This window comes from Cherax quadricarinatus, chromosome 4 (assembly GCF_038502225.1).
Source record: "Cherax quadricarinatus isolate ZL_2023a chromosome 4, ASM3850222v1, whole genome shotgun sequence".
NCBI lineage: Eukaryota > Metazoa > Arthropoda > Malacostraca > Decapoda > Parastacidae > Cherax > Cherax quadricarinatus.
In genome coordinates this window covers 67,386,900-67,405,730 of record NC_091295.1, presented here as the reverse complement: position 1 = coordinate 67,405,730, position 18,831 = coordinate 67,386,900, and the positions used below count along the sequence as shown (strand labels likewise).

General features: G+C 37.4%; 1 protein-coding gene across 5 annotated transcripts in view; it reads left to right on the top strand.

Annotated features, from left to right (window-relative positions):
* LOC128684457 (hepatoma-derived growth factor-related protein 2) overlaps positions 1–18,831 on the top strand; it is an 82,481-nt gene that overhangs the window by 3,554 nt on the left and 60,096 nt on the right. For all 5 annotated transcript variants that reach the window (XM_053770629.2, XM_053770632.2, XM_053770631.2 and 2 more), the window contains exons 2-4: positions 5,801–5,877; positions 7,538–7,670; positions 11,367–11,547. In XM_053770629.2, the coding sequence (XP_053626604.2) occupies positions 5,801–5,877; positions 7,538–7,670; positions 11,367–11,547 (391 nt within the window). The remainder of the gene's footprint in view (positions 1–5,800; positions 5,878–7,537; positions 7,671–11,366; positions 11,548–18,831) is intronic.

The following is an 18,831-nucleotide window of genomic DNA, read 5'->3' as shown; positions in this document are numbered from 1 at the left end:
GTGATCACCAAGCTTCAGACGAGAAGGTAGTTGTTGATAATTTAGTGGGCAGTTTTCTATTGCAGGTGTTGTTCCTTGGTACTTGAATACAATTTGTCTGATGACAGGCAAACAAAATTTGCCATATGGTGGTTTGTTTCTGGTCCTCATCTTATACATATTATAAGCATTGAGCATGGAAATGTCCAGAATATGGAAAAAGATTTTTATGTACCACTTATAACTCTTGTGAACACAATCAGCAAACCCAATCTGCATGTCACATTTGTCTACTGAACACATACTGAAGGTGTAATCAATCACAGCTGCAGGTTTTAGAATGGGTTCATTGGTCTCTCTATTCTACCTGCCAGTGTTTGTCATTTCGCTAGGGTGAACTGATGACAACAGTGTGACATCTCGTTTGTCATGCCACCGAAATGCCATGATGTCATTGGCAGCAAACGCCTGCACCTCACCTCTATGAGTGCCAGTGTCAAACCTGGGCATATGTTTACGATTTGCATGCACTGTGCCACACACATCTGTCATGTTCACTCACAAAAGAGTACCAAGTGAGGGGCTTGTGTACCAGTTATCAGTATATAATATATGCCCCTTACCAAGATATGGTTCCATCATTGTTCTAACCACATCACCAGAGATGCCCAGTAACTTCCTGGTATTTTGCAAAGTATAACTTTCAGTGTACACAGTAATATCCAATACAAGACCACTGTAGCAGTCACAAAGCACAAATAACTTTATACCAAAGCGTTTCCTCTTGCTTGGTATATGCTACTTGAATGAGAGTCTTCATTTGAACAGAATCAGAGACTCATCAATAACAAGCTTCCTGAAGATATAAAAATACATATTGAATTTCTCTTTCAGATACACAAACACATTCCTAATCTTATATAACCTGTTGTTTCTGTCAGGCCTGGTTTTGTTTGAGAAGTGAAGCATACGTAATAGTAGCACAAATTGATTCACTCACATTATATCGCTGAAACCTGGGGTTGCAATCAGGTGGTCTGTTGACCAGTATGATTTGACACTGTACTTATACACATGTGGCATAAGCATTATTGTGGCAAAGATAAGATACATCTCAGCCACAGTTGTCTCCATCCACTGGTGTAGGCGTGATTTTGGTGAAAGTATTGTGTTTGCCATGGTGTACTCGAAGTATCTGTTGCTTTCCCCGACAATAATTTCCATCAGGGGTTCGTCAAAGAATAACTCAAAACATTCCAGTTCAGTGGCATTGTTCCCAAGTGTACAAGTTTCATCAAAGTGATGAGGATTGGGAACAAAATTGTCAGCTTCCTGCCAAACCCAGGTGCAGTCTGCTAGTGGGTACTGGATATTGACAGGTGGTTGTGGTTTTGGAGTTTGTGGTTGTGGAGGTTGTTGTTGTGGAGGTTGTGGTTGTGGAGGCTGGTGTGGTGGGTGGGTGGGTGGGGGATGGTGGCCTTTGTTGTAGATCAGTTGAGGCAGCAGCATGGGTGGCAGCATGGCCCACTGCTGGTGCCTCACAGCTGGCACCACCACTACCACCACCATGCACATTTTCCATCCCAATTGCAACATCTTCATCTTCGTTTTCACTATCTGTTCCTTTTGTACAGCCATGGGATGTACTCCGAGATGTACTCCTTCCCCTTGGAATAGCACATGGCACACTACCAGAGCGCATATACCGTTGTATATACTGATGCTTCACTGGAGAATATTCCACTTCACTATCGCTACTTGAACTGTTTTCAAGAGCTTGTAGTTCATATTCACTATCACTATCATCACCAATGCTCACATTTATGTCCAGGATATGGGAAAATAGGAGTTTCCTCGTTTGTTCTGGTACAACTGAACGTGAACAAGATGGCCCAGCATCAGAGGTGGAAGGCTGAGGGTTGTCTGGGTTTTCCTCACTATTACCAGTATTATGGTCATTAGTTTCAGTCATAACCTCATCAAAACCTTGAAACTCATCTTCATTGGCACTTCCATCTGTATTAGAACTGTCACTGGGGAACAAAAGTGTCCCAATTCGCCGAGGAGTGAGGAGTTTCTTACCGTGAGGCATGGTGAACAAGGTGTACTAAAATGACATTCCCACAATGCACCACTGGGTCCCAGATTTTTTTTCTACCGTGCACACCGACCAGGCACACCCATTCTCTCACATCTAGGCCTACCAGCCTTTTCCCACTTGATTTGAAGGCGCTAGAATTTATGCGTACTAGTGTGTCAGTAACCCTGGTGCGTAAGCCGTACTAGTACGTTGGAAACCTTGAAAGGGTTAAATTCCTGGGAATACCTGAAATCCCTCAATGTGTGCTACTGGAGTGGAGGAGAGAGATCAGGATAAAGTATGCATGGAAGGTGCTTGAGGGCCTGGTCCCAAATCTGCACACAGCTATAACAACATACTGGAGTGAGAAATGTGAGAATGTGTAGAGTAAACTAGTGATTTATTGTGCCATGGGCACAGTAAGAAAAAATATAAATACAGTGGACCCCCGGTTAACGATATTTTTTCACTCCAGAAATATGTTCAGGTGCCAGTACTGACCGAATTTGTTCCCATAAGAAATATTGTGAAGTAGATTAGTCCATTTCAGACCCCCAAACATACACGTGCAAACGCACTTACATAAATACACTTACATAATTGGTCGCATTCGGAGGTAATCGTTATGCGGGGGTCCGCTGTATCTTTGGTCCCAGACTTTTTAACATCTTATTAAAAGCCCTGTAGCTCAGTGGCAAAGTGCTGGACCTGCCAATACCAGGACCACCATTTAATTTCCCATCCATCTTTTTGTTTATTCATCTTACCAGAAGAAACAAGTGTATAGAAGTCTTCAAGAGAGAACAACACAATTTCCTTTACCAAATTCTGGATCACCCAACCTATGATGATGATGAGTATTTATTTTTGGAAACCCTGAATTAGACATGAAATACAAAAGGAAGAAATACAGGCAGGCCTTGCTTTACAGCATTTCACTAATGCAGCAGTTTTCAGTTACAGTATACCCATTTTTCATTTATTCGCACTTCGTACAATAAATATATTCACCATGTGCTAAGGACGAAAATATTAAGTCAGGTGTGTATTGTATATGCATTTTTTAGGCCTAGCTATATTGCTCACTTAATATTTAATAGTGTGAACATGTTAGGTTTCATGTGCATTTACAGTGATTTTCACTTTACAGCAGTAGCCTGGAACTTAACCTGCTGTGTAAGCGGGGCCCACCTGTAGGAATAAAATATACAGTATGAAGCCATAAGTATAAATCATATTTAAGCCTTCAAGTATTAATAAATTCCAATTTTGAATACAGAGGTATTTTACCATAATTTTCATGTACTATACTGAAAATAGTAAAATATTCATATTGAAATTTTGTGTATAGTTCCATAATAAGAAAAATAAAACAGTTTGAGTTATGTTAAGTCAAATAAATGCTTCTAACATTTGCTGTATATCTTTTAGTTCTCATATCACACTAACTTACTAAATTGTATGTTACAATTAAATCCTCCTTCACAGAAACTGTTCAATCACTGATACGTATAAATAAAATTTTATTGTAACCCATTTCTTCTCACCCATAAACTGCACCTTGATCTAATATACTTTAACTTCTTAAATTTCAATAACTTACCCAATAAGGGTTATCTAATAATGACGGTATACAAACTGTTAAACAAGAGTAAGTAAGATTCTGTTGTATCATTTACAGAACAGGTTCCTCTAACAAGACTAAAATACTGCCAAATTCTTTAAATTTAAAGACCATATCTACTAATATTCAAGTTTTATTTCTTACCTTTTAAGTATAGCAGGGTATCTAATCCTGGTTTATATCTTAACTTTCAGGCCTCTTCCCCTTTATAATGCAACTTCCATTTATTTTCAATAAACCAATTTCACCTTTTATTGTTATAAATCTCAATTTAACCCTTAAAATATAAGAATAACCTAAACTAAAATACTTTTACTAAGCTTTTAAATCTAACCGCGATTGCTGGCATAAAATTTCATCAAGCTTTTTATAATTTACTAAATCAAATCCTAATCTAATATTTAATCTTCCGTACTGCGAATAACAAAACTATTATTACATCATAAATTATCTTTATTTTTTCATTTCCTACCCACTAAGATATGCATGTACACTAACTATAAAATAAAAGTTCAAGCAAGAATCAAACTTTTAAACCCTCCTTAACCTATTTGAGCAAACAGTTATCCCCAATTTTACATTTAATCTTTTGAGAATACTACCCTAAATTAAATATTAATTAACAGCTTGCCTACCATTAATTCAAACTTCTCTTATAAGTATAGTGCCTGATAAAAAGGACAGTTTTGATAGAACTGCTCATGTAGTATTGCTACCTATATTATGAAAATTTATTTTTCCCCAAGCTTTAGTAATCTCTACATCTTCAAATTTGCAATTTGACGTCTTTTTTCCTCTATAAAGCCTAATGCAACGATGGTTTGTCTCAACAAATCATAAAGATATTGGATACTATACAGCCTCTCCTCACTTAACGACTGAGTTCCGTTCCTAAGACCACGTCGTTAAACGAATTCATCGCTAAGTGAGGAGCTTACTATAATGATAGTGAGTTTGGATTGTCTATCTTTGATATTGTTTTAATGTCACTTGTGCACCATTTATAACATTTCTAGTATATTTTTAAATTTTTATACAGTAGTGTACCATATATTGAAATAAACAGAATAGAGGAAATCAGCTGTAATATACATTATTTAGGTATGAATACTGGTCAGAGCCTGTCGTAAGTCTGAGTCGTCAGTAAACGAGTACGTTGCTAAGTGAGGAGAGGTTGTACTGTATTTCTACATACTGTGCTGTATAGTACTAGTTGTCTGGTGCTGTCTCACTTGTGGCAATGCTGTAGAACACTAATCACCACCTGTTTGAACAGCTGTGAAATATGAAGGATTAATATATTAATAGTTTCAGCACACAAAGATAGAACATAAAATAATTGTGTATTTTTAGCTTAAAAATGTTTGGTAATAGAAACACAGTACACCAGTGTAGTTTTGTGCGGTTCAGGATCATCAGGTCTTATCAGACATCAAATACTTTTTCTCTCTCCTAATATATTACTACTCAAAAAAGATTTATAGTATGTTTTCCTCTAAATTTCCACACTTAAGCATGTATACCTAATTGCCCTAAATCTGTCTGGTTGCACTTTACAAACATTAACCCTTTCAAATTGAGAGTTATTTTGCACGTATCAGGACGAAAGAACTTCCCTGCAATATTAAGGAGCCAATCTACTGAAACATTGGAAGCTGGTGTGGATAAACTCTGGATGAACAAATTGTCAAACAGAATCGGATCAAATTAGAGATAACCAGATTTTAGATATGCAAATTTTTTTTTTACTGTATTTTAACTATTTTTGCAGCAAATACAGCAAATTTGAATATTAACTAAGAGTTACGCACAAATACATAACTTCATTTTCTTTCCAAATGTAAATATACAGTAAATATAATTTATGTATTTGTTCCCATCCATAGACATTACATGCAAACTCTATTGGCTTTTATTATAGTTTAACTGGTGACTTGATGGTGTAGATGTGTCAGTTGGTCAGGTCATGAGCACAGTTGGGTCTGGCCATTATGGACTGAATAAATGTACTGTCTCATTTGCCTAAAGGGAATTTTGAAAATCCAAGGGCTACTAGTTGTCCAAAATGGATACCTGTACCAGAGCAGTCAGACTTACACAGAATTATCGTCTTTCAGGTAGAGAACTTTGAACCAGATCCATCAGGCAAGCCTCTCAAAAAGTATCCAGTTTTGTTTTATGGAACCTATGAAACGTAAGTAGCTAAAACTTGCACTGCAATTAGTGCTCATTGATTACTTTTAGTCATTTGTATTCATAATTTAATGTGCAAATTCATAACTTTTTATATTTAGTTATTTTTTTAGTTAAAGGTATTTGCTTGAAAATAATTTGTAAATTTAAAATTGCTATTTTGCCAATTGGTAGGTGTGATTAAGACAGTTTGTGAAGGTTGACGGCGTTAAATTAATTGGTGTCTTCTCAACAAATTGTTGGTAAAAACTATAATGCTTCTATAAAAATGTCAGCCTTTAAGTGTTAAGTATATTATTTCCCTAAGTAAAGTTGCTAACTTTACTTTGTTCAGGTGAATCAGTTTTCTTTCCTCTGCTCAAAGGTGAAAGGTTTCAAACAGAATTTGATGCCATTATCATGAGAGCACACATTAATTTGTGATGTGCCGACAACTCTTTTTAAAGACCAAAAGTGATGTGCGATTATCACAGACAGTAGTTGTTACTATAGTAGAGAGTCTATAGCTACAATTAGTTATGCTATAGCACAAATTTGTAATTAGGTGGCAGATATACAGGACACTTTCATATGTTAAAATAAATCTTGTAACTTTGTTGAGCTCATATAAATTAAGGCAAGCAGGAGTTTGTTTTGGGAGTACGTAGTATATTATATATTTGTTAACTTGGTGAGCATGTATCCATGTGCTTTTTTTTTTTTTTTTTAATCAGAGTTTACTGGAAACAGTTGGTTTGTGGGATTTGAGATGTTGTCAGCATATGATTAAAGTAATGTTTTTGAATTCAGGGAAACTATTTAGCCAGTCATGAGTTCTGGAGGTGGAAAATAAAGATCTTGTACTCTGAAGGCTGAGTAGTTATGCTGTAGTTTGGAGGGTTATTTTTGTGATATCCATTCAGTTCTGGCATGACAGTTATTAGATGGTTGATGTGATTTTGTGTCTTTGAGTCATCCTACCATTGTAGAAAATGGTTGCTCTCATAAAAATAAAAATTACACTGTATAACCAAGAAGTGAAAACTATTTTGTATCAATGGCTGCTTATTAGGTACATCTGTACTCCTGGTCATTAATGCAAATATCTTATCAGCCAGTCACAAGGTAGCACCTCAGTGCTTAAAAGTATGAAGACATTGCCAAGAGATTTGGTCGTTAGTCAGACTGAACATCAGAATGGGGAAGAAACATGACATAAGTGACTGGGATTTTCATGCACAATAGTCCGTAGAGTTTGGTGAAAACACCAAACATCCAGTGAACAGTAGTTCTGTTGGCAAAAATGCCTCAATAATGAGAGACCAGAGGAGAAAGGCCAAACTGGTTCAAGCTGACAGAAAGGTGACAGTAACTCAAGTAACAACAAATTCCACCCCCATCAAAAATGACATCTTTGCTGCCCCTAGCTGCCTTTTCTTTGCAGTATATTTTATCTTTGATTTGGCTAATTTTTTGAAATTGAAAAACTTTTTTTATTCATTAGAATATTGTCCTTAATGGTTTTTGTCCTGTAGTTATGTTGGATTCTAAAGGGCAAATTTATATACTTTTTTTTTTTTTATGTTGGATTCTAAAGGGCAAATTTATATACATATTGAATAATTGGAAGCACAGTATAATTAAATGTTTTACTTGACATCCATACTTAAATTTAATTGCAGAGCAACTTTGAAACCAGATGACATATTTTCATACAAGGATAATCTTGAAAGATTTGGCAAGCCCCAGAAGAGGAAAGGCTTCAATGAAGGACTCTGGCAGATAATACATAATCCCAATTTTGACCCCAACATAGTAAGTTTTTTTTTTTTTTTTGTGGAGACCTGTTGGGTGGAAGTGAGAGCATCTTGTAACATAGGCATCCTTTATTAGTTAGTGTGATCTCCATCTCATTGACAAGTGTATGTGTTGTATGTTCGTTATAAGGACGAGGTTCTCTAGACATCCCTAACAAGTTAGCGTAGTGAACGTAATGAGTGAAAAAAAAAGCTGCTCTTAGACCAGAGATGAAAAAAATCCTGGAAAACTAAATATTTTATGTTGGTTTCTGAAGTGGTTCCTAAGTATGATGAAATTCCTTGAAAATTTCACACTGCCAGATATTTCTTTTATAAATAGTGGCATATGAATTAGTAGAATGATACATAAAATTCTATTTATCTTTACTTTATTTACATTGGGTGTATGCAGAAAGTACAAAAATAATTGCATCTTCGTGTATAATAGACATTCAGTCAATAATTTTTAGTTGATTATCCTTTTCTTTCAAATTTCCTTGAATCATATTATGAAACATTTCCAGGAACTATGTGAATGCAGAATAAATGCATGTGACTGTTTAATTTGTTGGCGTCCTTTTTCTAAGAATGTACCCATTTGAGAGATATTTTACATGTATTAGAGAGAAAAAAATCTGCAGATACAGTGAGCAGTTTCACTGGGTCTTTAAAACAACTGAAGTACGTATCTTGACTTTTGTCTTTGAAAGGAACAATGATGAGCCATGTGCAATGAATGTCTAAACTCAAACTTTCCCACTTTCTCTTCCCAAGGAATGCAGTGAAATAATTTTTTGAATTCTTAGATAGGAAAGGTAAATTATTTTTTATTTTATGTAAATTTTAGTAAGGTGAAGTTAGGTTGTCATGCTAGTTTTTGTGTAAATTAAAAAAAAAAAGTGGCATGTAAAAAATTGGCATTACTGCGTTTCACTATTTTGATACAGGGAACTCCAAACTTCCAGGTAATCCAAAATTTGTGCCACATCTGAGGAAAATGCAACTTCATTCAAGTCATTTTGGTAGCTTATTCCTAAGTAAATACATTTTTGGGAAAATAAGTGCTCAGTACTCAGTACATATAATGGACTCTGATATAATATACTGTACTTTTAAACTTTCGGCCAAACTCCACTTGTTATTTTTGGTGTTTATTGTAGTATATCTGTAAATTGTGTATATACTACTATATCAGGTGTACAATAGAGTACTTTAATGCATTTTATTTCTGCTTTTTACGGTTCTAATTTAACAGACAATTGGACATTCACTCCCCTACCACATTTATCTGTTATATTGAGGGTTTACTGTATATTACATACGCACAGCTTTTTTCTCTAAATTAAATATTTCTTAATACACGGCTGTCTCTCGCCGAGGTAAGGTGACCCCCAAAAAGACGAAACACTTTCACCATCACTGTCTTACCAGAGGCACTCTGATACTACAGCTCAGATGCTCCTCCAAACTGTGAATGTCTCCACTCTTCCTTCAGAGTGCAGGCTCTGTACTTCTCACCTCCATGACTCAAGTCTGGCTAATTGATTTCCCTCATGCCAACAGCATGTCAAGTCATAAAACCCACTTGCCATAGTTTTATAATTGTGAACAGATTTGCCAGCAGTGTACTGATAATAAGTGTATGGAGTTCTGTATCACCTATATGGCTGGGTCCTCCATCCCTCTTGTAGAGCTGGCCAAGCAAGTACAGGTAATAAGGGCCTAGTAAAGCTAGTGTACAAGTGTACAGACTAATGAGATGCTCTGTATTTTACCAAGCAAATGAGTAAATATTTGGGTACACCTCCATTTCCTGCTCCTCTTGTCCTCTCTCATACTTTGGAGAAACTGGCTGCTCTCTTTCTGACAGACTTCAGGACATGACTTCAGTAATGCTCTTTTCTGTCATGCTAGAGATCACAGTCATCCTGTTAATTGGTCATCCTCTGCCAAAGTTATCTACACTTCTAGCCTTCACAAGTGATGTCTTTTTCCCTTATATACAGCTTTCTTAATATGAATCTTAATCCTGGCTTTGTAGAAGCCTTCCTTTCTCATTACATTGTCCATTGCTCAAAAACTTCAGAGCCCTCGTGATTTGACCTGATCTTTAACTCTTCTCCTTTCCTATACAGTGGACCCTCGACTAACGATGGCATCGTCTAACGTTAAATCCGACTAGCGATACATTTTAACGCAAAAATTTTGCCTCGACTAGCGCTAAAAAACTCGACCAACATGATTCGTTCCATTCGAGACGCGTCCACTTGTGGCCTAAGCGTGCCTTACTTGTCCCGTGGGTGCCAGTATTTACAAGCCAGTCAGCCACCGCGGTCCCATCCAAACATACAATCGGAACATTTCATATTATCACAGCGTTTTTAGCGATTGCACCTGCAAAATAAGTCACCATGGGCCCCAAGAAAGCTTCTAGTGCCAACCTTACAGCAAAAAGGGTGAGAATTACTATGGATATGAAGAAAGAGATCATTGCTAAGTATGAAAGTGGAGTGCATGTCTCTGAGTTGGCCAGTTTGTATACAAAACCCCAATCAACCATCGCTACTATTGTGGCCAAGAAAACGGCAATCAAGGAAGCTGTTCTTGCCAAAGGTGCAACTAAGTTTTCGAAACTGAGATCGCAAGTGATAGAAGATGTTGAGAGACTGTTATTGGTGTGGATAAACGAGAAACAGATAACAGGAGATAGCATCTCTCAAGCGATCATATGTGAAAAGGCTAGGAAGTTGCATGACGATTTAATTAGAAAAATGCCTGCAACTAGTGGTAATGTGAGTGAATTTAAGGCCAGCAAAGGTTGGTTTGAGAGATTTAAGAATCGTAGTGGCATACATAGTGTGATAACCTTTTTTGATGAAAATCACCCTGACACAGCTACTGCAAGCTGTGTTGGCAACCTGTACACTGACAATGTTGTGAAGCACTTTAGGAATGTCATAAAGGAATGGGAGGTACAGGCCTCTATGGACAGATATGTTGTGTGACAGAGGTCCAGTGACTCTCAAGCTGGTCCTAGTGGCATTAAAAGAAGGGAAGTAACCCTGGAAAAGGACTTGACACCTCAAGTCCTAATGGAAGGGGATTCCCCTTCTGAACACTAACACCATCCACACACTCCCCTCCTCCCATCCCATCAGTCATCACCAGATCTTCAATAAAGGTAAGTGCCATGTAATTGTACATGTCTTCTTCAGTTTGTGTATATTCAAATTAATATTTCATGTGGTAAAATTTTTTTTTTTTTTTAATACTTTGGGGTGTCAGAAACGGATTAATTTGATTTCCATTATTCCTTATGGGGAAAATTAACTCAACTAACGATAGTTTCGACTAACAGTGAGCTCTCAGGAACGGATTAATATCGTTGGTCGAGGGTCCACTGTATTTTCTTTGCCTCTCCTTTCTTCTGCCTGGTGGGTTATGTCCTGTTTTTTTTTTTTTTCTCCTGGGGTTTTGTCCTATTCTTGTGGGCCATTAGCTCTCCTGCAGTACTCCTTTTTCTCTCTTTTCATTTGTTTCATTAACACTATTACTACTACCACCACATTGTGCCCCCTCTTACTACTACTACCACTATGTTATATTTTTTTCCATTTTTTTTAATTATCAGCAGGGCAATTAGTGTTATTGCACTGGATTAATGAATTTAATTTAAATCATTCATATGTTCTAATGTATTATGTTTTTTCAGACTGTTCCACCAGAGGTGGCTAGTGTTAACTCTGCTCCAAACACTCCCAAGAATACTGTTGCAAAACCAGTTAAAAAACAGCTCCAGAACAGTACTCCAGGAGCAGATACATCGGACCAGAAATCAGATGAATCTGATGAAGATCTTGGAGACTTGGTAATTGATGAGACATCTGCTAAAGGTATGCAGACCTGTTACTCCTGTGTACTTAGTGTCTGAATGATTAATATTTTATACTTTAGGACAACAAAGGGTTATATGATGCACCCGGTTTATTGATAACCTCCAGGACTGCTGTTACATATATGTAATTGGTTTTGAGGGTTATTCTACTTAAGCAACCTGACCTGAGACTGGACTTGCTGACTATGTACTCATAATCAGACAATCACTGCTAGCAGTCTGTAGTACTGTGTTATGCACTAGCGAAATTGTAGTCCCAGTGGTCACTTCAAACAAGCAGCAAACTGTACTGAGTTCAGCAGGACCAACCTCTTTCAACGACTATCATCACTATGAGATATATATATCTTGCGCATTGTCACATGCATATGGATTTTCTAACCATTTTTATACAGCTTGTGGCAGGCTGACTCGCAAAATCATTAAGACATGATTGCTAGCCTTACTGTGGTGTAGAAATATACCTAGTTGGATGAATCTTATTGAAGCTAGCTGGCCCAGTGGCTAACACGACGGTCTGGAGTTTTGAGACTCTCTGACCGCGGGATCAAACCCAACCCATGGTATGGTTTGTGGCAGGCTGCTGATTGGTGCATATTTTATCAATGTTCCTGCACCTCTGGTCAGACTTGAATTTTTTTTTTTTCTTGACCTACAATCATTGAGGTGTCTGTCAAGACTTTAGTGAGCATTCAAGAGATTCTTTTAATGTTTTGCTGATAGTTTTTATTGTGACTTATAGTATTCATTCCTGTGATTGTGTGTGTATGGTTTTTAATGGATATTTTTATTTGTATCAATGTGCTTAATTGTGTATTCATGTATTGTACCATCTATATTTTCGTAGTGTTATGTCTTGCACAGAATTTTTATTTCAAGATATGCAAGAGGCCTGTGCATTGCTTACTTAAATCCTGAAATAATTTCAAGTAAAATTTCAATTCAGTAGACCAGTGGTGAGGAAATAGTACCTGATAATGCCAGATGTCCAGTAATTTTAAATAAAGTTAATTAGCAAAAACAAAAATTGCTATGCATGATTCAGTACTGTACCATATCAGTTATAATAAACATTGAAAATAAAGATTAAAAGTACAGTAATGTAATTTTATTTACCTTTTGTGGCCAGTTGATATTGTTTTGCCATGATCATATAGTGTTGATTCATGATAACTTTTATTGAGTCAGAGGAGCTGTGAAACTGCTGGTCTACTTGGAGATGTTTGTGGATTGTTCCCTTATGAGAAGTTCTCCTAAATTCCTTCATAAATGTTACCTTGCTCACAGTTCAATAGCTTGTCCATTAAAAGAAAAGTTATTCCATTTAGTCCTAATTAACGTGCTTACAAAAACTGCTGGATGCTCAAGTCCCTCAAACTTGAAACCACCTTTACCTCTTCCCTCTAGCCATTCTTGGGATGAACCTTTCCTTTCTTTCCTTCCACTCCAGAGTTGTACACTCCCATCATCATCCTATTCCTTTCCATCATCTCTAAATTCCCAAGTCATCTCTGCAAGCCCTCAGTCCTTTGAATTATATCCTTGGTGACCCCATGTTCTCTATAATATTCACACCACACACTACTCTGGCATCACTCCTCCATTGCCTCTAGCCAACTTGCTGCTGTATTCATGTTCACGCCTTGCACCCATACAGAAGTTTTGGTATCACTATTATGGCACATTCCCTTTTTTTTTGCCTTCTTAGGTAAATTTTTATTCCCCAGATGCTTCGGTGAACTACTTACCCCTTTTTTTTCCATTATCTGTCCTGTGGTTCACCTTGTCTTTCATAGACCCATCTGCTGACATGTTCACTCCCAAATGTATGAATACATCCACTGCCTCCATTCTCCCTCCCTACCTCCAGTCTGATATTCAGTCGTTGCCTAGATTTTTTGTTACTCCATATCACCTTGCTCTATTCTAAGTTTACTTTAATTTTCTACTTTTACATACCCTCTTTTACTCTTTTACTAAACTTTGTAATGTGTCTTAAGAATCTCTCCCCAAAACTGTGTCATCAGTAAAGAGGAACTACTATGTATCAGATCCGACATCTTCTAATCCCACACTTCTAACATCCTGGTATTCACTACTTTTACAACTTATTCTATATAAAGGTGTGGAACAACCATGGTGACATCATGCAGTCTTGTGTAAGTCCACCTCCCTCCTGCATACCCTAACCTGATTCTCACTTTCTGCATAAAAACTCCTAACTGCTTTTATTACCCTATCCCCTGTTCTATACATTTACAACATCTACTACATGGCTCTACCATCCACCCTATCATATGCCATTTGTAAATCCATAAATGCAACAGCCACTACCTACACACTGGTCACTTACGTTTATCAGTGTAAACACCTGGTCTACACATTGTTGACCCTTCCCAAATCTTCCCTGCTCCTCTGCAATACTACCTTTAACCCTTTTATTAATAATAAATCCTCTTGTCTCTCTTTTTCGTTATACATGGGAACCATACATGCTCTTTGCCAATCTTTTGGTACCTTCCCTTTGTTCACATATTGAGCAAATACATCAACCACTCCATCAATACATCCCTATCTGCTTTTAATGTCTTCATCCCATATATTCTTGCTGCTGTACTTTCCTTGCATTCTATTCACTTCATCACACACACTTCACTCTTATATGATGTTATCCTTTCTTGCCCAGTTCATGAAATCACTGCTTCATCATCATTAACACTCAACAACTCATCAAAATACCCTTTCCATCTTTCCAGTTCTTCCACTTTCACATCTAACACCTATGAAAAAAAAGTTTCTTCACCTCTCACCTCACAGGTGCATATACTCTAATCCATTTATTGCATTCCACCTTTATTCTGATATACTTAATTCTTGAATTTTTATTTTTTTTTCCCAACAAATCGGCCGTCTCCCACCGAGGCAGGGTGACCCAAAAAGAAAGAAAATCCCCGAAACGAAAATACCTTTATCATCATTCAACACTTTCACCTCACTCATACATAATCACTGTCTTTGCAGAGGTGCCCAGATACAACAGTTTAGAAGCTTATATAAAGATATATAACTGCCTTTATCCCAAACTGCCAATATCCCAAACCCCTCCTTTAAAGTGCAGGCTTTGTACTTCCCATTTCCAGCAGTCAAGTCCGGATATATAAAAATAACTGGTTTCCCGGAATCCTTCACTAAATATTGCCCTGCTCACACTCCACTTATAAATGCATATAAATGCCAGTAGTAGGTTGGTAGACAGCAACCACCCAGGGAAGTACTACCGTCCTGCCAGATGACTGTGAAACAGAAACCTGTAACTGTTTTGCATGATGGTAGGATTGCTGGTTTCTTTTTCTGTCTCATAAACACGTTAAATAACAGGGATATCTTGCTACTCCTACTTACACTTTGGTCACACTTCACAGACATGCACATGCATATATATATATACATACATCTAGGTTTTTCTCCTTTTTCTAAATAGCTCTTGTTCTTCTTTATTTCTTCTATTGTCCATGGGGAAGTGGAAAAGAATCTTTCCTCCATAAGCCATGCATGTCGTATGAGGCGACTAAAATGCCGGGAGCAATGGGCTAGTAACCCCTTCTCCTGTAGACATTTACTAAAAAAGAGAAGAAGAAAAACTTTATAAAACTGGGATGCTTGAATGTGCATGGATGTAGTGCAGTTGACAAAAAACAGATGATTGCTGATGTTATGAATGAAAAGAAGTTGGATGTCCTGGCCCTAAGCGAAACAAAGCTGAAAGGGGTAGGGGAGTTTCGGTGGGGGGAAATAAATGGGATTAAATCTGGAGTATCTGAGAGAGTTAGAGCAAAGGAAGGGGTAGCAGTAATATTGAAGGATCAGTTATGGAAGGAGAAAAGAGAATATGAATGTGTAAATTCAAGAATTATGTGGATTAAAGTAAAGGTTGGATGCGAAAAGCGGGTCATAATAAGCGTGTATGCACCTGCAGAAGAGAGGAATGTAGAGGAGAGAGAGATTTTGGGAGATGTTAAGTGAATGTATAGGAGCCTTTGAACCAAGTGAGAGAGTAATTGTGGTAGGGGACCTGAATGCTAAAGTAGGAGAAACTTTTAGAGAGGGTGTGGTAGGTAAGTTTGGGGTGCCAGGTGTAAATGATAATGGGAGCCCTTTGATTGAACTTTGTATAGAGAGGGGTTTAGTTATAGGTAATACATATTTTAAGAAAAAGAGGATAAATAAGTATACAAGATATGATGTAGGGCGAAATGACAGTAGTTTGTTGGATTATGTATTGGTAGATAAAAGACTGTTGAATAGACTTCAGGATGTACATGTTTATAGAGGGGCCACAGATATATCAGATCACTTTCTAGTTGTAGCTACACTGAGAGTAAAAGGTAGATGGGATACAAGGAGAATAGAAGCATCAGGGAAGAGAGAGGTGAAGGTTTATAAACTAAAAGAGGAGGCAGTTAGGGTAAGATATAAACAGCTATTGGAGGATAGATGAGCTAATGAGAGCATAGGCAATGGGGTCAAAGAGGTATGGGGTAGGTTTAAAAGTGTAGTGTTAGAGTGTTCAGCAGAAGTTTGTGGTTACAGGAAAGTGGGTGCGGGAGGGAAGAGGAGCGATTGGTGGAATGATGATGTAAAGAGAGTAGTTAGGGAGAAAAAGTTAGCATATGAGAAGTTTTTACAAAGTAGAAGTGATGCAAGGAGGGAAGAGTATATGGAGAAAAAGAGAGAGGTTAAGAGAGTGGTGAAGCAATGTAAAAAGAGAGCAAATGAGAGAGTGGGTGAGATGTTGTTATCAACAAATTTTGTTGAAAATAAGAAAAAGTTTTGAGAGTGAGATTAACAAGTTAAGGAAGCCTAGAGAACAAATGGATTTGTCAGTTAAAAATAGGAGAGGAGAGTTATTAAATGGAGAGTTAGAGGTATTGGGAAGATGGAGGGAATATTTTGAGGAATTGTTAAATGTTGATGAAGATAGGGAAGCTGTGATTTCGTGTATAGGGCAAGGAGGAATAACATCTTGTAGGAGTGAGGAAGAGCCAGTTGTGAGTGTGGGGGAAGTTCGTGAGGCAGTAGGTAAAATGAAAGGGTGTAAGGCAGCCGGGATTGATGGGATAAAGATAGAAATGTTAAAAGCAGGTGGGGATATAGTTTTGGAGTGGTTGGTGCAATTATTTAATAAATGTATGGAAGAGGGTAAGGTACCTAGGGACTGGCAGAGAGCATGCTTAGTTCCTTTGTATAAAGGCAAAGGGGACAAAAGAGAGTGCAAAAATTATAGGGGGATAAGTCTGTTGAGTATACCTGGTAAAGTGTCCAAAGGGCTGAGAAAGGGTTGTTGAGGTGGTTCGGACATGTAGAGAGAATGGAGCGAAACAGAGTGACTTCAAGAGTGTATCAATCTGTAGTGGAAGGAAGGCGGGGTAGGGGTCGGCCTAGGAAAGGTTGGAGGGAGGGAGTAAAGGAGGTTTTGTGTGCGAGGGGTTTGGACTTCCAGCAGGCATGCGTGAGCGTTTTTGATAGGAGTGAATGGAGACAAATGGTTTTTAATACTTGACGTGCTGTTGGAGTGTGAGCAAAGTAACATTTATGAAGGGATTCAGGGAAACCGGCAGGCCGGACTTGAGTCCTGGAGATGGGAAGTACAGTGCCTGCACTCTGAAGGAGGGGTGTTAATGTTGCAGTTTAAAAACTGTAGTGTAAAGCACCCTTCTGGCAAGACAGTGATGGAGTGAATGATGGTGAAAGTTTTTCTTTTTCGGGCCACCCTGCCTTGGTGGGAATCGGCCAGTGTGATACTAATAAAATAAAAAAAAAAATGCCAGGTAGCAAATTTACACTAACATATATTACGTTAGCAATAGAACTAGGCATTAAAACAATAAAAAGTAAAATACCTGCACAGTACACCCATTACTTGCCTTAAAATATTTGTAGTCTTAATGTCGGGTGATTGGTGAGTTTTATTTGTAGGAAGTCAGGTCTGGGAGGTACGGTAGCCAGTCAGGTCAACCCACCCCACACACACGTATAATATACTACATTTAATTAAAGCTCCCAAGAGGGATAAAATACATATACAGTACATTCATTAATTACCTGTGAACATTTGTAGTCTTAACCCTTAAACTGTCCAAATGTAGATCTACGTTTTTTTTATCATTTGAAAGTATGTAAAAAAATGTAGAATTTTTTTTTTTTACATTTGAAAACGTGTAAAAAACTTTCATCTACATTTTTTTTTTTATATTTGAAAATACAGGTGTCCCTCAACATTCGCGAGGGTTAGGGGATCAAGAGCCTCGCGAATGTTGAAAAACCATGAATGTTTGGTGCCCCAATATATTGTAGGGAAATATAATACAATACTGCTTAACTTGTTGAACCATGAACAGTCATAAAATACATGAAAACGTCGTAAGTTGTACTAAATATATACATGTTATGCTTTAATATCATGTATGTTATTAAATACCATAGACTCCACCACTTCCTCAACCAATGCGAGTCCCTACTACCCTCCCTCCGGCCCCCGCAACTGGCAGCCAGCCCTCCCACCACTCAGTGTGGTGAGTGTTTTGTTTGTTCATTATTTGCTATTAAACTACAGTATAAATAATGTAAACACATTCATGACTGCATATTGGAATGGCTATTTGAACAGGTATTGGACGGTGACATCATGTGTTTACTCTTGAACACAGCAAAGAATCAAACATTTCTGCTACTGCTAATAATAACAATAGTAATAATAATAATAATAATAATAATAATAATAATAATAATAATAATAATAATAATACGATATAATTGAAGAAGGAAATTGTACAAAAATACGAGGGAGTGGTTGACACATCGTCAGTGTGGCTTTGTTTATGCTGGAGTGAACATTAGTCTCCCTGCTCTTCCAAACATTTAACAATAATTCAGCGGTTGAGGCAGTGGAAGAGGCAGTGATAGACAGTGATAGAGGCACTGATAGAGGCAGTGGTATTTACTAACATATACATATGTTATAAATAATAATAGTACATGTTAATATTAATAACATTTATAATAATAATAATAAATGTTATTCATAATGTACTATTATTATTTATAACATATATGTTAGTAAATATCACTGCCTCTACCACTGCCTCTACCACTGCCTCTACCACTGCCTCTATCACTGCCTCTATCACTGCCTCTACCACTGCCTCTATCACTGCCTCTATCACCTCTATCACTGCCTCAACCACTCCAGTCACACTCAATCTACAAGCACCAAACAATGAAT